The sequence below is a fragment of the Antennarius striatus genome, chromosome 4 (genome assembly GCF_040054535.1).
Source record: "Antennarius striatus isolate MH-2024 chromosome 4, ASM4005453v1, whole genome shotgun sequence".
NCBI classification, from domain to species: domain Eukaryota; kingdom Metazoa; phylum Chordata; class Actinopteri; order Lophiiformes; family Antennariidae; genus Antennarius; species Antennarius striatus.
In genome coordinates, this window is record NC_090779.1 from 3,097,903 (window position 1) to 3,122,599 (window position 24,697).

At 43.0% G+C, this 24,697-nt stretch overlaps 1 protein-coding gene across 2 annotated transcripts in view; it reads right to left on the bottom strand.

Moving 5' to 3' along the window:
* cmip (c-Maf inducing protein) overlaps positions 1-24,697 on the bottom strand; it is a 42,511-nt gene that overhangs the window by 11,364 nt on the left and 6,450 nt on the right. For both annotated transcript variants that reach the window (XM_068312177.1, XM_068312176.1), the window contains 10 exons: positions 12,487-12,612; positions 8,887-8,937; positions 8,051-8,212; positions 6,813-6,854; positions 6,541-6,603; positions 6,376-6,456; positions 5,872-5,975; positions 5,530-5,634; positions 3,726-4,178; positions 2,365-2,430 (listed from right to left, as the gene is read on the bottom strand). In XM_068312177.1, coding sequence (XP_068168278.1) covers positions 2,365-2,430; positions 3,726-4,178; positions 5,530-5,634; positions 5,872-5,975; positions 6,376-6,456; positions 6,541-6,603; positions 6,813-6,854; positions 8,051-8,212; positions 8,887-8,937; positions 12,487-12,612 — 1,253 coding nt within the window. The remainder of the gene's footprint in view (positions 1-2,364; positions 2,431-3,725; positions 4,179-5,529; positions 5,635-5,871; positions 5,976-6,375; positions 6,457-6,540; positions 6,604-6,812; positions 6,855-8,050; positions 8,213-8,886; positions 8,938-12,486; positions 12,613-24,697) is intronic.

Genomic DNA, 24,697 nt, shown 5'->3' on the forward strand with positions numbered 1-24,697 from the left:
AGCATTTCTTCAATAAAAATGATAATTCTTATTTTTAGAGCCACGCAGACATGGGCAGAACACACAAACGCCGCACAGGAAGGGATCGAACTTACAACCTTCTTGCTGTGAGGCAATGGCGCAGTAGGTGCCACCCATCAGTAAAACTTATTTTAATATGTCACCGGTAATGATTTCCATGTATATTGAATATAATATTAACATTGACAGACCATATGGTGGATTATAAGGCAGTTATGTGGGGCTCTATTATTGTGGTGCTGTTTACTTGTTGATTAAGCACAAAGAAAATGTAACATTTAATTTGTGAATTGTGATGATTTTCTCCTTCATTCCAGTCTGGATGTGAGGAACCCGCTGAAAAAAGCCACACGTTTCCCATCCAAACACGAGTGTGGAATCATTCTAACGCAAAAATGGTGCAAGAAGCAACACCTGTTTAACATTACAGGAGAAAAACATCAGTGTGTGTGTGTGTGTGTGTGTGTGTGTGTGTGTGTGTGTGTGTGTGTGTGTGTGTGTGTGTGTGTGTGTGTGTGTGTGTGTGTCTGACTGTGACGTGACTCATTATATCCTCTGCTGCAGGGTTCTGGGGAGTATTGTTGCCTTTCCTAATGACGCCTGCAGCCACTGACCAGGTAACAGTGGCGCAGGTAAGCACCATGTGCGTCCTCCTGTCAGGCACCATTCAGCACTAATGAACCTCTAGATCTGCCAGCCAATTAGAAATAAGGCTCCAGGCTGCTTACAGCCAATTAAAGTCGGCTCTCCGGAGACGGAAAAGCTGCTTTCCAGTTCACCAACCCCAGGAGGCATGGTGAGGCTCCTCGCCCACGTCAACATCCGGGGCCCGGTGGGGCCATCCTAGACACCGGACACGTCCCACAGGGACGGGGGTGGGCATGAGTGGGGGAGAGGGGTGAGGGGTGAGGGGATGCAAGTAGTCACACTGATGCCTGCAGAACCACAACAGTCATGGCTTTCCCTCTTTTTTTTTTTTTGACTGGAGTCATGAGTGTTTCCGTCACCGTCACGAGACACACAGCAGACTGGGGCCGCTGTTAGGGACCGATCTCCACAGCTCTACTACGTGAAAACATATCTTTTAAATCTTTCATGTTTTAATTGTGTAACTGAATAAAACTGTGCTTAAAACTGTGTTTTAGCTCTGTTTAGCTCTGAAATGTGTCGCCATACCTACAGCAGTGGCTTACTTTTTCCTCTGTAGTTTCTCACTTAGATTTGCACTGAAGTCCTGAATCTGGCAATACAGGTAGTCCTCAACATACGAACATGATTGTTTCTGAGAGTTTGTTTGTAAGTTGAATTGTTTGTAAGTCGTTGTTTATTAAATTTTTTTAGAAAAAAAGAAAGATCTTTTATTTGTCATTATACACAGATGGTACAGTGAAATTGCAAGGCCAGATGGAGAGTTGGTCCAGAGCCGCTGCACCTGGGTGCGCCGCCACTACGGTCCAACATGACCTAATATTCCTTAGATGCATGTTTTTCCTGATTTCAGTCTACAATTGCCATTTCAGGTCATTTAAATGTCATTACTACTCTAAATACTAAAGTGCATTTCCCTAAGACTGACCAGAAAAAATAACAGAACATACAAACAAAACTTAAATGAAATTGAAATAGAATACAGGTACAGGTCATTTAGAGTTCCGTCATTATACACCGGTTTTAAAAAAAACAAAACACTACAAAATAAAAATTTAGTTTCCGTCATTTCCCTTGACATTTCACTCGTCTGTCCTCCACAAATATTGGACTCTTAAAATCACTAGAAAAGTGTTAACAGAACATAATATCACGTTACTGTGCAATAAATAAGAATAAATACATAGAATCACATTAAAATATGTATGTATCGTTCCAATGTCTACTGTTATGCGTCACACACCTTTGCTCCTTATAATTTAATGAGGGGCAGAAGAAGAAAACACTTCAAAAACTCTCCAGCACCAGATTCAGCTGTACTTTAGCATGTAGCACATGTCTGTGGGAGCTGCAGCAGTGCTGCCCCTGCGGGGGTTGTGGCAGGAAGGGGAACTGCAGGACAATAGTCTGTTTGTATCTCTGAATGTTCATAAGTTGAGGACTACCTGTACTTGGTTTGACGTTATTTCCTACTTGGCACTATTGAGAAATACATCACCTAACCCTGTTCTTCAACACTCAGGTTATTGTAAAAAATAGTTCCATTTCCTGCTTGACAAATGTGTAGTTTTAGTCGTATTTTAATGTTAATATTTAATGTTATGTGTTGCCTTAATTATTTGCATCTTGTGTACATATTTTAGCCGTGTTGCTGGTCTGTGAAGCGTGTGTGTGAACAGGTGTGTGTTCACTCACTCTTTGGGGAAGGGGATGGGCTGCAGCAGGCTGGCCAGGGCGGGTCTCCAGTCATCGTAGTCCGACCTGATGGATTCAGACAGACATAAAAAGAAAAGAACAGAAGGCAAAAATGAAGTCACTCAATGAAAAATGTTAATAGGAGGGCGTCGCCGTGCCGATCGCGGCGCACGGACAAAAACCCAGAGCGGAGGTCGAAACCTGAGGAGCGCTGAGGTGACGCGGGCCCACAGCGCTGATTTACCACGAAATAGAGCAGCATCACATTACTGTGAGTTCAGGAACCCGGTTTTGTTCACGACGTGACAAACATTCAGACACCATCACTTTGTAGGACATCCTGTAGACGAGGGACACACGTAACCGCCGCTCCACTTTCAGCCCGTGTAATCAGCCCTGGAGTTTATGCAGTCGTTCTTTCCGGACCATTTAACCCAACTACGCTGATCACTTCTTCAGTCACACACTCTCAAATATGTAATGTCACCTTTACAAAGTGGGGCACTTCCCAGCTGGTTGACATTGACTTCCTGTGCAGACAAGGAACTTCATGGGTTCACAGATGTTTTTTATTTTTAGTACGATCTGGTCACGGATCACAGCAAATTATTCCCATTTAAATTAGCTTAAATTATTTCATCCAATCTTGTAAAGAAGTCCCAAACCCCATAAATTATGACAAAAAAAATACATATAAGCTATGTAAAAGTGATGAAAAAAGACAGGAAACGCAAAAGTCACAAGAACACACGAGCTTCGTCTTTACTCCACCAATGAGAACAAGATCCGGTCTCACTGATGTATCCTTCCACCAAAACGTAGGAAAGAATGAGATTCGGTCTCACTGATGTTGTATCCATCCGCCAACTAGCGGTGGTGTTCTGATGCACGACTCGTATCTCATATTTTTGCTTGTTTGTTGGACATTAAGACGTAGCTCATGTCTTCTCATGACTTCTACATTTCTTTTCATTCTTCGTCATTGTTTGCATAACTTATGTATAATTAATTAGACACAGGTAAAGTCTGTATGTCTATTAGTTGATAAAAATATGTTTTTTTGTCATAATTTAGAGGGTTTGGGGCTTTTTTTTACAGGCTGGAATGAATTAAAATGCCTTTAGTTATTTTAAATGGGGGAAATTTGTATGACATAGGAGCTCAGTTACACAATGGAGTGCAGTAAACTCATATGTTGAGGTACTGTATGTCAAATCTGAGTTGTCTGATTGAAAGAAATGTCCCATTTGAGGTTTGGGTACAGATGTAGGAGGATAAGCTTTCTCCGTGACTCAGGTGAGTCCAACACGCTGACCCGTGACGCTAACAGTTAGCAGGGACAGATTCCTGTGTCGACTTACAGCATCTTGAGGATGAGAGCGAAGCAGCCCAGAACGCGGTCGGCCTGCGCCGGCAGCTGGATGGACAGCGTGTTGACGGCCGGGCTGACCATCAGGCAGTCGATGAGGTTGGGTTCGCTGTCGCCGCGCGGCGGCGCCCCCTTCCTCTTGGTGTTGGCAGAGTTGTTGTTTCGCTCCAGCTCCACCAGGATCTCGCTGGAGTTGACGACCGAGGGGGGAGGGGAGAGGGGCAGGGAGGGCGTCGGGGAGGAGACGGGAACAGACGTGGTGGAGTTGGAGGGCGTGGGGACGGGCGGCTGCAGGGGGCTGGGGCTGGGAGAGAGGGGCAGGAGGGTGGTCGGGGGCGGCGTCGGAGGCTCGGTGCGGAGGAGGCGAAGGGGCATGGGGGGTTTGCGGTCGTTCTGCTGCTGGCAACCGTTTCGGATCTCCTTTAAGCTGGGGGAGTTGTCCCGACTGCAGAGAGAGAAACCAGGGAGGAGACGTGGTTAGACCACCAGGGGCACGACTCTCACTGAGGGACACCAGGTCTATAAAGCACAGGGGTGACATCATAGAAAAGGTTACACCAGACTGGAAACCGAGGGGGGTGGGACCGTCGGAGCCCAGAGACACGACGGCCGGAGCGACGCTCCTTTGTGTGCTCCGAGTTTTGGAAAGAATGGCTAAGATTGTAACCCTCTGGGGCAAACGAAGGGAAGGAGACGATGCTAATGAGTGAAGATAGCCCAGCCCTCACCTCCACCGACAACACAACGCCCCAGTGGAGCGCACCAGGAAACAACATATTAAACAACTTATTAGGCTTTCAAGGCAAAACTTGTTCATAAATGTTAATGTAGGTGAATAAAAATCTGTGTTTTCACACTGATCGATCCAGGATTGATTGAAGCTGTTTTTTTGTTCCCATTAATTTCTATATTTGAAGCTATGACTGATGGGGGGCAATTTACCCAATAAAATGAACCACATTTAATATTTAGAGCAACAGTAATGATGAAAATTATATTGAAAAGAGCAGAAACATTTGGACGATGGAGTTTTCTTCTTCGCCCTTTTAAACCATCACAGCTGCTCAGACAAACCAGTAACACACCAGTAACACACCAGTAACACACCAGTAACACACCAGTAACACACCAGTAACACACCAGTAACACACTAATAACACACCAGTAACACACTAGTAACACACCAGTAACACACCAGTAACACTCCAGACCTTCATCTGATCACATTTCTAGACAACATCTGCAAATTGCTGCTCATTTCCTTCCTTTATCAGTGGTAAGATCAAACAGACAGGTAAACAAAGGAACATTTTTTCTTCTATTACAGCTGAATACACTGGAATTCATTATCGACTCTAAAAACTGATAAATGTTCTCACACCTTGAAATAACAGGAAATGACACGACATGTTCACCAAGACCACATGAAGACCACAATCAGAACGTAAAGCTTCAAACCCTGAGAAATCTCATTACTGAAAACTAATTTTTACACGTGGCTCCAGGTGATCAATAACTCAGGAACAGTTCAGGTTATCAGAAGACACAGCCAGCAAACTATTCATGAGCATGTCACGTGTTAGAGTGAAGCAGCACGGTCACCTTCCTCTCTCTGGAAGTCTGTGATGAGGGAGAATGGAACTAAGGCCCACAAATCAAGCAGAAAACCCAACTAAGAGACACAGAATACACAGTCTGATACTCATTAATGTAAGTCATTCACAGTTCATTCTGGAAAATGGATGTACTGGACTGTCAGGATGAGCAGTCAGGGTGTTGGGGAGACGTGGACTGACCTGTTGATGAACTCCTCATAACAGGAGTAAATGGCAGCGAGACACACCGCCACCAGGTTTGGCAGGACACGAGGGTGGGGGCACTGCCCTGTTGGTCCATGCATGCTGCAACAAACACACACACACACACAGGTTAGACATGAGGGTCTGAACCACATCCTTAAGGTTCAGCATCTGTGGCACATGAAATCATGCGTATACAGGTAGTCCTCAATATACAAACATTCGTACAAACATCCATAGATAGGAACAACTGCCTGCCCCTGTTGCGTTGCATGTTTTACTCTTTAACTGGGGCGTCTACATGTTGGTCAACCAAACTACCACATGACGGTTTCCTACCTGTGCACAAACTTCTTGACGACCTCCATCCCAGCATTCAGCTCGTTGAGAGCCAGGATGTACTCCTGGGTGAAGAGACGCAGTCGAGGGCACTTTCCAAAATCCTGAAAAATAACAAGCACAGAGTTAAAAACGTGAACGCCACGGAAAGAGAGAGTTTGGTGAGAAAGATGTGGAAACATCAGAGACACATGACTGGAACATCTTACAGGTGTCTCAGCATAGTATTTATCCTACTATATCGAAGTTCATTTCACCTCAAGAAAGTTGTGCATCCCTGGGATGCACTACAAGAAAAATTTTGCGCATCCCACACGCATCCCAAAAGTAGTAACAGAAAATACGGTATTGAGGATTGAGTTTTACCAATAGTACAATATAAAAACTAAACAAACTGTTAATTTCAATATTTTTATTAATAACATCATAACTGTTTTAAGTAAAAAGAAGAAAAAAAGTACTATTGTATATTAGTTTTATCAAAATGTTAAACACAGTTCTCACCATGTTATGTTTGAGGATTCTCTGGACCACAGGAGTGAACACCTCGATCACCACCATGGAGCGTGGGCGCTCCCGACAGTGCTGCAACACAGAGGCGGTCATGAGGGAGGAGTTCAGGAAGCAGCGGACGGACGTGGACCACAGCGACTGTCGGACGGGCCTCACCTTACAGAAGAACTCACACAGGTCAGGAGGGGGGTGGTTGTTCTCCAGAAGAGGAGCGATCGCCTAAACACACACACACACATCACATCAGCATTAAGGGCTTTCGCTCTGCCTGGAGGCAGTCATGTGACCACCCAGGAAACAATCCACAGTGTGACAGGAAAAAAATACACGGCAAAAATATATAAAAATAATAATTAACATTAATTAAAAATGAATTAACTTCTGTCTGGATGAAACATTACTTCACAGAGAGGGAACCTCACACTCACCACAATGATGTTCTCATGATCCTGAGAACTCAGATTGGAATTCTGCAGGGAAGAAAAGAAAGAGAAGAGTTTATGGTGCGTGGGTGTGTGTGTGTGTGTGTGTGTGTGTGTGTGTGTGTGTGTGTGTGTGTGTGTGTGTGTGTGTGACATGTGGTTATCAAATGTTCTCACAAGAACAAAAGGAGAATTGTACAATCTGATTAAACTTTTGGTGACGCCACACCACACCAAGACTATCCAAACATTTTCCCTGGAATACTTTTCCTTCAAAGGAAATGACATCATCATCGGAGCAAACTCAGTATGAGAAGTTAGTCCGGAAATGCCGTTCACGGTTCTTTTTTTTTTCATTGTTGTGTTCCTCGTGGGTGAAAACGTGAGATCATGTCAGAGAACTCCACGCTGAAAACATGATGGTTGACATGAAGATCAGCTCAATAAACCATTATTATATTTGAGATCATTTTCTACTCATCACCCATTTTAATCTGTTTTGTCCCATTTATATTTCCTGCTGTTACTCAGTGTCGTCTCTTGAATATTATAGTTTCTTCAAATGAAAGAATTTTGGATTTGGACCTGATGACCCCAAAAAAGGCTTGTCCTTTATTTATAAAAATAAAATAGAAATAAGTCTGAAACAAAACACTTAACTATTTATTGGAAGGTCAGTAACGTATGAATGTAACTAAATGTAACTCAGTGTAATATAAAATAAATGTAACTACTCCTTAATGTTAAATAACTCTGAATTTTTTACTTATTCAAGTTACAAACATTACAGTTTGTGAATTGAAAAAATGTGTTTACTTGTTGTTCTGTTATAACATAAATCCTTTTCATTTCTCCATCAGTCAAGGATCAAATTATCCAAGTGAATAAAGAAAACTAACGTCAAACACAAGTTAGGACGTTAACTTTGTTCAAAACGTTTGTGTCAAATTTTAAAATGGGCTTAATTACTGCATTGTGGGAAATGTAGTTTATTTTTAGACGCTTTAATCTTTTATGCTCTTGAGTTTGACTCATGTGATTTATTGGTTAATTTACAGCTACATTGTTACATGTAAGTCAGTATTTCTTAACTACACCAAGGAAGGTAAGTTTCTATTAACATTTTTATTTGTTTAGTGGTTACTTGGTCAGTTGGACCAAACTCCACGGACCCGTGTGTGTGTGTGTGTGTGTGTGTGTGTGTGTGTGTGTGTGTGTGTGTGTGTGTGTGTGTGTGTGCGTACCTCAGCCAGCAGGGTGGAGATGATGTGCAGCGGCGCCTGGTGGATGGACTCGTCCTGCAGCGGTGAGGTCAGAGCCATGTCCACCAGCGCCCTGATCTCCTTCAGCACCACGTCCCAGCGGCTCGGGTTGGTCAGGACTTTACGGTATTTGTAGATTTTTTTCTGTAGGACAGAAACAACCCATCAGAGGAAGCAGCAAACATCTAGAGTTCTACTTCATGTTACTGCTGAAATCATCTTTCTATGAAACATCAGAAATCATAGACTTTCAGCTTCCTGAATCTTTTTTTTTTTTTTGTTTTCTTGGGACTTGGGATGTGACTCCATCTGTAGTTGGGTTGGCATTTAAATTTAAATTCAAAGTAAAGCAGCAAGAAAGAAAACAGGGAATGTTTAGAAATGGTTGTGAAGAATAGTCGCTGTTCAAAGTCTATGGTGACACCTTTGTGTGTGCTCAGCCGTAGACATCCGCCTGAGCATCAGAGTCGAGTGGGTGGGAAATTATACACAGATAGGAAACAAGCGTGCGCTCCACCACTCTGAAGCACCTCAGGCGGACTTCCTCGTACAGATTCATTTCACTCAGTGAGCACCACACGAGTCCAGAGCTGAGTGTGAAGAACTGCACTAAATCACCATCACCCTGTGAGAAGCTCACGCTCCAGCTTACAAATTCTTGTTGTCTCAACACGATCAATAAATTTCAGTGTGTGCTGCAATCCTTACAAAGTCCAAAAAAAAAAGAGGAACAACAAGGCTGAACGGGGTTAAAGGTCTCCGCTTGATGCTTTAATGAGACACAGTGATTAATAGTTAAAGAGAACTGGAGCCCTTACCTTCCACTGCAGGGAGTGAAACCACTGGTCCCTTAAGTAGCTGTTTGCAGCCTGTTGCAAAGGAAACGCGCACACACACACACACACACACGCACACACACACACACACACACACACACACACACACACACACACACACACACACACACACACAAAACAAAGAGAAATTAACAATGTGTTAAATGAGATCTCAGGTAATAAAGAGGAAATCTACAGCCAATGATTTCATGACACTGGATTTAATGGATTTAAATCCAGTGTCATTTCCTGAAATGAAAAAAAAAAAGTTGTGACTTCTGTATTGAAGACTCATTCAAAGCGTTCAGTCACTTTCTCTCATTCTAAATGAAGAGCTAATATGAAAGTTGTTGAAGCCTTGACATTTGCAGCTTTCGATGCTTCCAGTGGGTCTGCCTCACAAACACATCCATCCATCTACATGGTGTTCCTCACACTGTGTGGTGACACTCAACAGTTTCTGCTGAGACGGCTTAACGTTAGTCATGAATATGAGAAAGCACTTCTTTTGCATAGCTTGAAACAGACAAATAATTTCTACAGGAACAGTTGGACGTTAAACATAGGCAACAAGAACGCTCCAATCCTCAATATTTTTATATTAACAGTGGGATAATTGACTGTAATATGAGACTGGTTGCCTATAGCGATGAATAAACAGAGAATGACCATTTGATTGTTGGGTCAAAAGCCTGCAGCCGGTTTTCGTCCCTACATGAACCTACTCGGAGCTAACCAGCTGATCAGTAAAGGTGAATATAGCTCAGACTACAGTATTATCTGCTTCTATAAGGTGTACCTTCAATGAATGGAATTATATATTTTTTTTCATCTATAAGGCGCACTGTTGGTTTTTGAAAAAAATTAAAGGCTTCCAGGTGCGCCTTATAGTGCGAAAAATACTGTACATGAACACGACTGTCTTTCTGGCATTTTTTTCAGCTTTTTAGATATAACAAAATCTTCAATTCTCTGGCTAAATACGATATATACTGAAGAGTAGAGTAAAAATGAAAAAAGACTTGATGCTTTTAATTTAGGATCTTTTGACAGATACAGGATTGTTATAACTGAACTGCACTTTGGTTTGAAAACAATGAACCACGGCCATAAATAATGCTTCCATTCTTCCAATCTGTTTCCTGTGTTTGCACTTTATACTACCTGTCACAGTGTTTGTTAATGGTAAAATAATTAATGGCAAGTAAAGCCAAGCATAATTACTCTAATGTCAGAGCAGAAGTGCAGTGTGTATTTAGAAGAAGAAATGGTGCATATTATAGACGGTTAGCAGGAACAGTGTGTTCAGTCCCGTACAGCATGTAGCCCAGTGTTCCAGTGAGATCACACCGCACCGTTTACTTCCGCCCAGTACTGTTAAGGGAGTTTAACATGCTAACATACACTGAAACTTGGTCTTGTCATCCTAGCCTGCCTAAAAAGATGTCAGTTTAGGTTCACAAGTCTAAGTTCCACCATTCATGATCATGTGACTGAACACCTGATGTCATCACCCAGAAGCCGATTCATCAAACATGATTTTTCTCCCCTTCTAATATATCAGAGCCACTGCTCAAAACCAAAATCCAAACCAGAATTAGAAGTGGAATGATCCCCAACAATCGTTCTCAAGTCTGTTTGGCTTGGCAGGCTCACACCCCAACCCGGCTGCTTCAGTGGAAACCAGCTCAAGGGTTTCTGGGTAATTAGGGGAAATGTTGGAGACAGTGGAGAAAAATTCTACATCTGAATAAGATGTGATGGATTGTCTGACCCCATGAACCCAACCTCCTCCCACTTTTTCTGGAACTGCCTCCAGTCGATCTGTTACAATCCAAACTAAGTACCAACTTAACAGGTTTTGATGTCCAAACCTTTATAATCCAAACTTTTCTATAACCCTGAAATTCCGTTTAAGTTTCCACATGTTTTTTGACAGCTGGAGAGCGGTTGTCTGACTGATGGTCCTGTGGATGGAAACCAGCACAGCTTTTCCTTCAAAGCCCAAACTGAATCTGCCTGGCAGTGGTTTCGAACTGGATAGTCTATTTTTTGTCAGAAATGGGTGAGGCTGAGTTTCTATCAACTGCGGTATGCCAGCTAACATTAGCATACAGGGTTAGACTATTTCCTGTTTGGCATCAGCTGTTCTGACTTCAAACAAGTTTGATGTCATTTAGGTGGCCTGCTTCATGACGCGTAGAGCTCCAGGTTATTACAGTTCACCAGACCTGTGTGGAACATTCACAACAACCAACATGATATTTTGTCAACCAACAGTGACACTGAACAGCAGGACGTCCGCTCAGAGCAATGCAGGTATCATTAATACACATCTATTTTTGTAATGTAAACATGCACAACCAGTCCATTGGGTATCAAAGGTGATCGCGGAAAAGGGCAACAGTACCAAATGTAAAACGTTCCTTAAACGTTCCAGCTCAGCAACATAGTATACCTTTTTGATTGTTTTGGTATGGAAACCTTAAGACCACAAATTCACCATAAATCTATGAAAGTAGATTTATTACGACAAAAACACACAAACATCCAGTTCTGTTGAAGATCTCAGTCCGATCAATTGTAGCAGACTACTCCATGTTAGTTAGTCTGGTGTCCCAGCACTGACACCAGATTACACCGACTGTTTCAGGCAGGGATCACGTGCTTGGGTCCTCCATCCCGCTGCCGTTACAGTGCTGATGTTGAATTTAAATACCCATGACCACCTTTACAAAGGAAAACTATCAGTAAAACAAACTATTTTCTGTTCAAATTAAAGACATCTGGACATCCAGAGATCCTGACAACTTAAAGAACCATTGATCCACGCACAGTAACATGGTGTCATTCATTTATGTCAATGAATGCGAAGGCAGACGTCCAGGGTAAGGACGTGATGACAACTTGTGTAACTCTGACATACCCTACAACTCCATGAAGCTGAGAGTAATTATCCTACAATGTGCATCTTGACTAATGAGATTAGATTTTTGGGGAATCTCTGATCACAGATGGCCACCAATCTGTCTGGTTTCCAGTGGAGAAAACCAATGAGCCATTAGCTTTTCTGCTCTTCAGCACACAAGGGGCCTGTAGGCATGCAAATGATGGGGAGATAGAGCAGTGCCCAATGACCAACTTATAATGGAGATGGTGCCTTGCTCAAGGGCAGTGCTCAGGAGGTGAACCGGCAATTCCCAGGTAACACAACAAACATTTTGGCCCACATGGGTCTTGAACCAACCACCCTCCGGTCCCCAGACTTAGTGGATTGAACTCCTGTCACCCTTGTTTAACGATCTTCTGCTCACTAGTCCAACGTGTTTCCACGCCTTCAGTTTTGCACCTTCAAGCAAAAGGTCACAGCTGTAAGACGCCAAACCCAGGGTAGCCTCTGCAGCTACCTATCTAACCCGCAGAACCAGCAAGGTAGTTTATAGTGTAGTTTTATTGTCACTGATTTATTTCAGGCCTGTGCTATTTCCAACTGCATTACCAGCTGAATGGAGTGGCCAACACTTTCAGGGTTGTCAGAAACTCTGAGGTGTGTCTCTGGACGACAGTGGACGTGTCTATTACCTGCAGCAGCACAGTGCCACCAGGGACGCTGAGCTGGACGCAATACTTGGGAGCGTTTTCCCATGCGAGGAGCTGCAAGTCTTCTATGGAGCTGTAGGACAACGACGTCTCCATGTAACCGGTGGGCTGGACAGGAGAGAGAAAGAGAGAGGACATTAGTCTGCTGCGGGGTCACATGGAGAGGACACAGTGTATGTTTAAACAGAGCTGGCTGGAAGAGTCCCTTTGAAAGACAAAAAGAAACAGAGCTGGAGTGAACCTGCCCTGGTTAAACACAAGGCCAAACAGAACCTCTAAACACAGCAGAACGCAAACACACAGCAAAGCCTTTATCCGCTGTGGCAACATCTGATGGAGTCGCAGGTGGATAGGTGTTGGATGTTGAGATGGTGGAAAATCAGTTTAGCAAAAGCTATAAATCACACTGCTTTACATCACCATGTGTGTGGTGAATGTGGGAAAGATGTATTTTCTAACTGAACAGAAGAGGATTATCACCTACAGTTCAGCTCCGCCCACTAAAGCAAACAAATAAACACAACTTGTTGCATCTGTAAGCAAACAAATGTGACGTAAAGACAACTAATAGCGGAGGATCTCTCTGAGAAATCTTTATAGGGTTAGAGAAGGATTGAAAAATCCCCCAAGATCAAATGGGCCTGAACTTAATGAATAAGCAAACTGAAGAAACCAATTATTAGACGCACACTTCGAGGCACCAAATGAAGCACAGGTGAAGTTTCAGTGAATTGTGTGCAGTGATTTTTGTGTGTACATTACACTCCAATCTCAATGGTCCAGTCTGACATTTCAAGAAATAGAAATCCTAACTTTGGAAGTAGAAGTTAAAATATTCTGATAGAAGGAGGCTTGTGCAGAAACCCTGAATGAAACTGAGAACCCAAGGTTTAACTCTATGATAATAGACATGTCCAGACGCATAACCTGCTTTTTACTTCCACCAATGAGAGTTGATAGAGGTCATGTGATCGGGGTCACTTTTTAATGTATATATGTGTCTGTTTTGTATGCAGTATAGCTCAGGTGAGAGGCCTATCTATTTCTTTGCTTCTTGTTAGCCCTCATATGTTAATGCCACGACCAGGACGACTCCACCTCTCTTTGGTTTAGTCTGAAGGCTAAACCAAAGACGATGTTTCACCGTTCAGACCAGAAACACCAAAGGATTCCTGTCGACGTGAAGCTCAACAGCTGTAAACTGAAATGACAGCTAACCACTGCTGCTGTAGCAACGAAAAGAAGGCGATGAGACGACACCAGCAGACGCTGCAGTGTGTGTTACATGTCAGTGAGTGTGTGTCGTTATGAAGAGAGGACCGAGACAAAAAGTCTTACTGACACTTTGACTGATTGTTTTAGGCCAATAATGAACAATAAGATTTCAGTATTTATCCTAAAAATGCTGTGTGATGGAAAAACAATAAATAATGGGCTTCGGCCTCGGAGGAGTGTCATAAATAGATTTCATTTAGAAATAAAATGTGAAGCAGACTTTCCATCACATCGGATCTTCACTAACGTTCTAATGCGATTAAGTCACAAAGCCACGGTCAGCGTCTCACAGGCCGCCGCCGCCTCCCGTCCTCTTCCTCAGACAGATAAACAGCCTGTCTCGGTCTCTTCCTCACACATAGTCCCGGCTCCACTCAACACAAACACGTCTGAGTAGTTAACGGAGGACGGCGGCGGCGGCGAACGCCTGCTTGGGCCCCGACTCGAGCAGACAGGTGGTTCTCTGTATTTACTTCCATCTCGCTCTCCAAAGAGCAAACAGACAGACCCCACCACTCGTGAACAAACACACCATTCCTTTATTTACACCTCCCTCTGGGTCTGATAGAGACGGCTGGCTCTTCCAACTCACCTCCTCACACACACACACACACACACACACACACACACACACACACACACACACACACACACACACACACACACACACACACACACACACACACACACACACACACACACACACACACACACACACACACACACACAAAATCCCTATTGTGAAACTGCAGCCATACAGGATCCTTATTACAGACAGCATCCATGACAAATATTGGTTGTGTGTGAGATGTCTCGTTTTCATGGAAGAACAAACGTCCCTGTCTTTCTGTCTGTCTTCTGTCTTTGTGTTCGTGTGTACACTGCAAAGTCGTGTTTTTGAATGAGTTTCTGTTTGAGCTGGAGACACGTGCCATACTAACAAATATAAAGGGCTAAATAAAGAGAGGGATATGAAGCAGCGTGCTGGAGGAGGAGATAATGGTGTTTTCCTACAGGCAGAGGCAGAGCAGAATGGAGACAAACAGAAGGGGCTTCAATTTTCTGATAACCAGCCGAGGTTACCATAGATACTCCTTCCTGCACAAGAACATGTGATCGCCTGCCTGCCGCCTCCCTCTACCTACATCCTCCCTCTCTCTTTCTTTCTCTCTTCATCTTCGACTCTGCCTTTCCGCTCTCTTCCTTTTATTCCTGCTTCCATCCCTCTCTTTTTTTTTGATCGGTCTGTTCTGCTTCTCAACAAGAAGGAGGGTTGGAGGAGGCTCCCCTCTTCTACTCTCTCTCACTGCTGTGTTGCCATAGAAACAGAGGATGGAGATGTATGTTATGTTTCCTTCCAGGAGCAAACAGGGCACAATGATGGAATGAAAAAAGACAAGATGAGACAAGACATAATTAAAGAAAGCATCGTCTATGCATGGTTTTTGGAAAAACGAAAATCGCCAATGCCAACAATCAATTTCAGGGTTCCTTCTTCACCTGGCACGAGAACAAAAAAAATAAATATTGAACGTGTGAGTGTTGTGTGTTGAACGGTCTTGAAGCTGAGCATACACTGTGCGCTTTTGGTCGCACAATTTGTTCAGCTGTCATCCTGGATTTCAGATTCCTCTGGTGTTTGTACGGAGGGGGGTGACGAGCAATCAGGCTGCTGGACCGTCGATGTTCAAACGTCGGCCATCACAGGCTCTCAATCACCTGAAGCCATGAAACAAGTCCAAATCAGTTTTTGCCTTTATTTCCAGCCCAGACAGCAGAGTGTCTGAAAAGAGAAGGAGCGACACGACGCTAAACGTTCAGTTGCAGCGAAATCATGACTTCTAAAATCCCTGCAGCTCCTTCTTCAGTAACGATGGCTGTATCCGCCTTACATGAGCAGCAACACGCCTCACACAGCTGGTTCTCTGCCCCTGTGCAGAGAACCAGCTGGTTCTCTGCCCCTGTGCTGTCCAGACACTATGAAACACTTTAAAAACGCTTTAAAAACCATTTCATAGAGCACAAACACCACATGTTGTATATTTAGATTGAACCTGAAATTCCCTGTCGTACTACCAGAAACGCTCAGTAGACCAACCCCAAACTGCTAACACATAAAAATACAAAGTCAACAAAAATAACTCACTTCATATCTCCAGAACAATGAACAAGTCAGAAATCAATAGGGACTAATCAATGGAAGGAGAGCTGTGCTGTGCCTTCTGATCAGAAATGTTCACACAGGGAAGTGCTGAGTCATTGCTGATCGCTCCCTGATACGGTACAACGACTCAGCGCCGCAGGGCAGGAAAGGCCACTAATTGTGTGTTTGATGACTCCAGGCAGGAAGAAGACAGAACACCGTCAGGAAGCCACAGACAGAGGAAGACGACAACAGACTGGGCTGCTGTGGAGGCAGCAGGCCACCATCACAGACATACAGTACACACACACAACAACAACAGACAGTACACACACACAACAACAACAGACAGTACACACACACAACAACAACAGACAGTACACACACACAACAACAACAGACAGTACACACACACAACAACAGACAGTACACACACACAACAACAGACAGTACACACACACAACAACAACAGACAGTACACACACACAACAACAACAGACAGTACACACACACAACAACAACAGAAAGTACACACACACAACAACAACAGACAGTACACACACACAACAACAACAGACAGTACACACACACAACAACAACAGACAGTACACACACAACAACAACAGACAGTACACACACACATAACAACAGACAGTACACACACAACAACAGAAACTACAGTACACACACACACACACACACACATAACAACAGACAGTACACACACAACAACAGAAACTACAGTACACACACACACACACATAACAACAGACAGTACACACACAACAGGCAGTGCACACACAACAACAGACAGTACACACACAACAGACAGTACACACAAAACAACAGACACTACAGTACACACACACACACAACAGACAGTACACTGACACAGACATCTCCGCCACACACTGACATGAAGGCGTCACACGCTGTCTGTAGGCTTCAGCCACACAATGGAACTGCTGGACGTGTGTCAAACTGCCCAGAGTCACTTCCCTGAAGGATGAGCTGCACTTCTTCTCCATTTGTCAAGGAAAGAGCAAACTGCTGCTGGTATCCACACTGACGACAGCTTGAAGAAGGGGAATACAGGTAGTCCTCAATTTACCAACATCTGACTTACAAACATTCAGAGATACAAACAAACGCGCATCGCTATATCCGACTACTGTAGTTCCTCTTTCTGCCACAACCCCCGTGGGGGCAGCACCGCTGCGTTCACACATCAACACTGATCTCCCCCTCTTGTTGTTGTTTGTTGTTGTTGTTGTTGTTGTTGTCTCTGTTAGCATCTCACAGCGTCAGGCTTCGTACCTTGGATACTTTACTGTTTATCATGGATGATAAAGCAAAGGCTAGTGAAGATAGTGGTAGAGGTGACCATCTCTCTGATGACAACTCTGACTCTGCCTCCTCCTCTTCCTTCACTCTACCGGTAAGCTACACGCTACATGCTACATACTACAGTACCATACAGTGGATCTCTGACTGTTGTTGTTGGATGATCTTAAAAAAAACTGGTGGACAGTTCCTTAAAGTGTTTTCTTCTTCTTCTCCTAAAGGACTAAATTATAATGAACAGATATTTACCGTAAACCAGTCTGATTTCAAAACAATCGTGTGAATTACCAGTGATGCTAAACGGTAGATATTTAAACTATACGTACGTATTTTAATATGATTATATGTTTTTATTACTTATTGAACAGTAACATGACATTATGTGGTTTTCTAGTGATTTTTAGAGCCCAGTTGTTAAATTGTGTGAAATATCTGTGGTTTTTTTTTTTAAGCCAACGCATAATCGAGAACGACAGAACTCTATACCAGCAGTCCCCAACCACCGGGTCACGACCCGGTACCGGGCCGTGGGCCATTAGATACCGGGTGGCACAGATCATTTGAATTTTTCTTTTCTTTTAATGATATTTTATTTTGAAAAGTGACTCCTGTGCGGAATGACGCACAGACAAAATCATCCGTCTGTGCGTCTTGACAGGTCTCGGTCACGTGACAGGTTACCCCAAAATTAAGCGCCCACAAGAGTGCAAGTGTTCTGGATTAGAATCAAGGCAGAATATCCTGAGATCCAACTTACAAACCTCTCGGCAGAATTGTGTTCATATGTTGAGGACTACCCGTACGTTCGATGGGTGAGCTGTTCAAGGGGTGCTCCTTGGTGGGACTCTGCTGCTTTCTGTTGTTTAAAACTTTAAGATCAAGATAGAAATAACAGCATCTGCAGATTTCCTCCACGTCTGCTCTCAAGAGGACAGCTGAGACTGCAGGTCACATGAGAAGATAAACCTGATACCAACATGCATTCTGGCTGTTCTGATCTAAGCAGGACCGTCTCAAGTCACTAATCACTTTCACACTGTCACGTAATAAATTATGTAATAACTTGCACACTGTCTGTTCAAACGTTAAAACAGGGGGTTGGGCTTTTTCTTCAAAAGTGGAATGTCCTTCCGGAGGAGATCGGAAAGCTGATAATCTTTTTATCAGTCACTTTTTCAAAACGCATTTCAGGCTGCTTTCTATTTCTCTTATCATTGCTTTATTAATCTGACCTACTTTCAGGGTTTAATTACATACATACTTTTACCGTAATGCTTTGATGGTTCTTGTGTAATGTCTTCCTGCTTTGCAACTTTTTTTTAAAAAGTGCTGTATAAAAAAGGTATTCTTATTATTGCACAATAACTGATACAACTGAAGCAAAAAAAAGTGTGTCACTATTTTTTTCTCATTCTAATTCTAATTCTAAAATTCTAATTAATTCAATGGTTTCACAATCTTCAGACTTTCTTAATGGGCAGCAGAAAAGAAACCTCAGTCATTTCATGCTTAACAGTTACTGTAATAGATGACATGGTCACCATCAGGACAATATCTTCAGAAAATGAATACAAGCAAGTAAAACAGTGTGTTGAACTCCATCTGGAGCTCCCTCATACTGGAGGTCACACACGTCAGCAACACTGTCAAAAATGCGGCCCAAGCGGGCCAGGACTCGTCCTGCATCTCCAACATTTCAACTGATTACGACATACAAGTGAGGAGGTAGCCGGTAGCCGATAGCAACGCTGTTTCCTCACAGCAAGAAGGTTCCAGGTTCCATTCCTTTTCTGTTTGTATTTTGTATGTTCATCCTGTGTCTGTGTGGGTTCTCTCCAGGGTTCTCCGGGTTCCTCCCACTTCCAAAAACATGCAGCTACAACTACAAATAAATGAGTCCTATCAAATCAAGACCCATGAAGGAGTCATAGCCCTAATTTTGGAGTGGAGCAAAAATATTCTTGAGTTCATGTTTCAAATATTCACGGTGGACGGGTAATGACTGGAGGAGAGCTCCGATAGAGAGTCTGGGGAGGAATAATCGATATTCAAGAGCAGAGGTTCTAAGGAGGAACTCTAGCTTGACAACTTTATTTTATACATGAAAACTGATTGCAATTAACCTTAAAATAAAATAAACTATAAGAAGAATTCTGAATTGTATTAGAACCGCTGTCATTGTCACCCTGAGACCCAGAGAGCTTGAGTTTGTTATCAGGCCCTGAACTAAAAGGGAGGCTGCACGAAGTTAGACAAACCAAAGTTTCACATCTCCTTGTGGTTTGGTGAAGGTCACAGATGACTGAGCAGAAACGTCACAGTTTCCTTCCCAGAATGAAGAACTAAGAGGACATACTCTATGTTGGTGCAGATCCTCCTCTGTCAGGTCCTGGTGATCCTTGAAGACCACCACCCAGGTGGCTTCTTCAGTTCTAGCTTGAGAACTAAGATGCTGAAACCCTCCTGAGGTTGCTAACACAACGACAGCGGTTCAGATCACACCTCAGTAGCTGACCTAAAGTGTCTGAATTAACTTTCCTCTTTAAACCCTACAAAGAAGTCCAGTTGCTTCAGACTGAAAATTCAAGGATTAAGAAGACACATCACTGTTCCTCATTTGTGGACATGAAGTCACACATAAAGGGAGTACAAGATGAAGGTGGTTGTGTTTAACGCCAATACACTGGAAACCGCTTGGCCCCTGGTGCTTTTCTGTGTTGGTACTGTTTAATAATTAAGGTGTGAAAACCTCCACACACTACATCAGCTGTCATACACCCCGGTTCAAAAACAGCTTTAATGTCTGCTTTAATGCCGTGACGTAAGACCGCTCCAGATGGAGAACGACTGCACACTCCAGTGGTCTCTGTTGTCCTTCCACTCATCTATCACACACACACACACACACACACACACACACACACACACACACACACACGGCAGAAGGAGGGGCAAAAAGTCCAGTGCAATCTATTACAAATGTCGCACATCAAAATGAGCACTATTGTTCACGAGTATGACTCAAGTCTCTGCTCATGGCGGCATTGTGCAAACAAAACTGGGAGGATCCCATATCTGAATGTGAAGGTGTACTGCAGAATGTACTGGAGGCCTGCCCATAGCGTGTGTGTGTGTGTGTGTGTGTGTGTGTGTGTGTGTGTGTGTGTGTGTGTGTGTGTGTGTGTGTGTGTGTGTGTGTGTGTGTGTGTGTGTGTGTGTACACTGATGGGTAGTGGGTCCTTTCTCTTCCTTTTCTTTAGCATTCAGACATACCACCACCAGTTGCGTGGCGCTGCTTCCTCTTTGAGGAGCGGCGTGACGTCCAGTGCGATCAGCTGATCTTGGCGTCTTCATGATTCACAGCAACCTTTGATTCTGCTTCAGCAAAAACGTACACCTTCGTCTTCGTCCGTGTAATTTTCCTATGTGGATCTACTGATTGCCAGAATTTCTAGAATTACATTTAAATAACGTAGTTATTTAAATGTTACCCCTCTTCATCTGATCACATGTCCACGTTGGAGTCTGGAGCACATACGAGACTCTTAGGCCTTCCTTTACTTATAACTTTACAATTCTTTATACAGTTTCATTTGTTAAAAATATCTGTAGAACTGTTGAGCAGCTTCTATCATCTCTAAACCACATTATTTTAAAGCCTTGAATTAAGATTGCTGAGATTAGGATTAGGTCTCATGACTGAAGGTTGATGACAGTTCATTTGTTTCTTACATTACAGCTGGGTTGTGATCACAAATGAAAAAAAAACCAACTGCATTATTCTCTATATACACCAGCTTTTATGATTCTGGCCGGACTCCCGTTGAAATAAATGAAAATCCTTTAGTTTGTTGATTTCATACATTGCAAAGCTGAAACTTTCTCACCACCCACGAGTCACACCAATGGGCGCTTGTGTCATGGTGGTGGGCGTTGTCAGCCTGTGAGTTGAGCTTGACTTTACAACAGGGCGTAGAGTTCAGTGCTGCAACACTTACAGTTCAAAGTTCAACACAATGAAAAGCCTTCTGGTCGCTCAGCCGGCGGCTGGCGGCACCATGGGTCACGGAAATTTGACTGCCTGAGGTACAGAAGGTTTATCAAGAGAATTAATTCAACCAATGGTCCCCAACATTTTTTAGACCACAGATCGTTTTAACGTCAGACAATATTTGTATAGACCGTTCTTTATGGTATGACAAGTGCAACAAGCCTACTGGCTCTTTTACTCTGTGCAAAGAAACTTTCCAAAGACGTTCAGAATCAGATAATAAATTAAACAGAAATAATGTAAATTCAGTATTCTGTCGGTGTGGGCCAGTACCAATTGGCTCACGGACCACTACCGGTCCACAGCCCAGTGGTTGGGGACCACTGAGATTCACTACACAGATCTCTAAACCTGAGCTGTGTCTGCTCTGATGTTTAAACACACAGCAGACACACAACAGGAACTGTTGACTACACTGATGCCTTTTTGAAATTCTGTTGGATTCAGTCTCTTGAAAAGTGCCGTTTTCTCTAGCCTGGTTCTCCCCCTGGTTCTGTCAGGGTCGTGCTGCCCGGGTGAACAGTACATACTGTTTGTCATGGGACCTCTTCTTGTCATTTTCACACCATGTTAACAAGTTACAGACACCAAACAGCAGCTGCTGCACAGCACCAGCTTTTCAAAAAGTTTCTCTGCACACACAGACGTGAACGGGATCTGACAGTGAGACCGACATCGTGTCTTGTTTAGCATTTCACAAGAGTGTGATCACCATTATTAGTGTGTGTATACCATTGTCTGCACTATAAAGCGCACTGGATTATTAAGATTAAAGATTAAAAATTAAATTTACTTTATTGATCCCTCATTGGGGAAATTATCTTATTATTAATATTATCTCTAATATTATCTCATATTAATATTATCTCATGTCATATTATCTCAATATTATCTCATGATATAATATTATCTTAGTATTATAAGACGAGCTTTCAATTATTGGCTTATTTTAAAACTGGATTATACGGCACACTGTCGGTTTTTGAAAAAATTAAAGGCTTTTAGCTGCGCCTTATAGGTGTGCCCTTGTTATTCGCGGTTAATGCGTTCCAGGAACCACACACGGATAACAAATTCCACAATATAGCAACGAACTATTTATCTTATTATTTACGGTAATTTAAACGTTTATGAACCCTCCCCATACTGATATTAAACCATCTGTATTACCTTTTCTATCTGTATTACCTTTTCCACACTCTTATTGACTGTTTAAAGAGACTGTTTCATGGAAGTGCGTTGTGTTCCGAGACTTACAGACCGTAGCGCACTTCCCAATGCTGTCAGCCAATAGAATGCGCGTATGGTATCACAACGCTACCTACCAAAAATGAGTGCTGATGCGAGAATGCGCAAGGGCGCACTGTATATACATTTTGAATGCAGGACTGGTCATGCAGAAAGATGGTACACCGTGTACCACCTGATTGGCTCTCTTGCAGCAGGAGAGCCAATCAGCTGAGGTCAAAGTCTGTGAATTGGTACCAAATTTGCCGCTTTTAATATTTAATCTCGAGAATTCTGAACGAGAGTGAAGGGTTGTCTGTCTATCAGACAAGGGGATCCCCACCTCATTGTTGGGGGAGGGGTGGACCAAACTCTTCAGTCAAAACCCACTCTCTATGTGGAGCCTACTCAAGAAGTGTTCTTATTAAAGAAGGCTGATCTGGCTGCTTACATAACAAGAGACCTGAAGTTCCTCCAGTCGACTGACTTTTAAAGGGATCCTGTCTCTCACCTCGTCACAAATAATGAGCCGCTCAAACTGGCAGAAGGAGCAGATTCCCTTCATCTCAGGTGTGTTTGCTCACACTGACAACTTTCTCATAGAAATCCATTGAAGGGTGTGTTTTTAACAGGAAGGTCTGTCAGTGTGAAGAAAAGTGATCACGTAATTGAGTTCAAGTGAGACCGACTGGTGCAACTCCAACCGGACTCATGTGAGCTGGCAGCTGTGCTCTTCTTCACAAAGTGGTTTTTCTTCCGACGGTCTCAGTAATTTGCTGTGCGTGGGGATGTTGTTGGAGATGCAGAGTCAACACTCTTTGCCTCCTCGTTGGAAGTAGTCTCTTTGTAAAACAGCAGAGAGAATGGGTCAACATTCTTCTGCCCACATGACGGCTCTGTTCAAGTCAGAGCGCAACAACAGGTCCACTCAGGACATTCATATGTGTGCGTCACTCACAAGAAAGCCCTCTTCCTCCAATGTCAGCCTTTATGCAGATAATGTGTCCGCTGTGACAAGCAAACCCGCTGACATGACGGCTGCATACGGTGCATCACCATCCACACACACCCGATACACAAGTTTCAAGGATTTCTGGACAAATCAGCCGCGTGACATGAGTCATTTCCAACAACGTCATATTATCTGCCACACATTCAGTTTCTTTCAGAAAAAGGGACACATTTTGAAGACCGTACTGCCAACATACTGTATTACACTATGCTGTGCACTGCTGAACAGCACCTGACTTCATTTGACAACATTTCCCTTCACCTGTGATTCTACGCGAATCACAGGGGATTCATCTTCATCCACTGATGTGAACATCTCCATGCACCTCTACTCAAGCACCAAAGAAGCTCTCATTCAAACAACTGCGCTGTATGGACCTAGACAGTTTTTGCAAAAGTGAAAAAATACATAACTTAACATTAATCCTATGTGTGGTCATTGATCTAAACAATTAAATAAATACATCTGCTGTACATGGTGCTTAAATGGCACAGACAGCAGATTTACTTATTGTTCATTTTGCTTCAGCTTTGCTGCTGGGATTCTTATTCATATTTTTATCACTTATTACACATTATTTCAGGCAATCCAATACATCTACTTCTAATAAAAATTATTGTCTCACCCAAAGTTATCTAAAAATATATCATGTGGTACAAAACTCAAGTCAACTTTTATTATAATTTTAATTTGATAGGACTAAAACATGACATGACTTGACTCAAATAACAAAATATTTGGTGCTTTTAAAGGGAATGACAGAAGACACTCTGATTAATTTTAATTAATCAGAGTGTACTATAAAGAGACAAAATGCTACCTCTTCACACCTCACACTCTCTTGTAAGTGAGTTGGGTCACTCTCTCAATTAACATGCACCAAGAAGTTCATGTGCTGCACATTGTTTAAATACGGTCCTTGAGGTTCATTTAGGAGAAAATAGAAAATAATAGGAGGTGAAACCACAGTGACAATCCGTTTCAATTAAAAAAAACCTTATCGTCAGTGACTGGTCTGTATGACAAATTCAAGACACTAGGCGATAAAGAGAGAAGGAAGTATGTTAGATAATTCCATCTCCCACAGAGGTGATTTCCTGCCTGTCAATGAGGGCCGTTGTTAAGTGGCCAAAGTTCGATG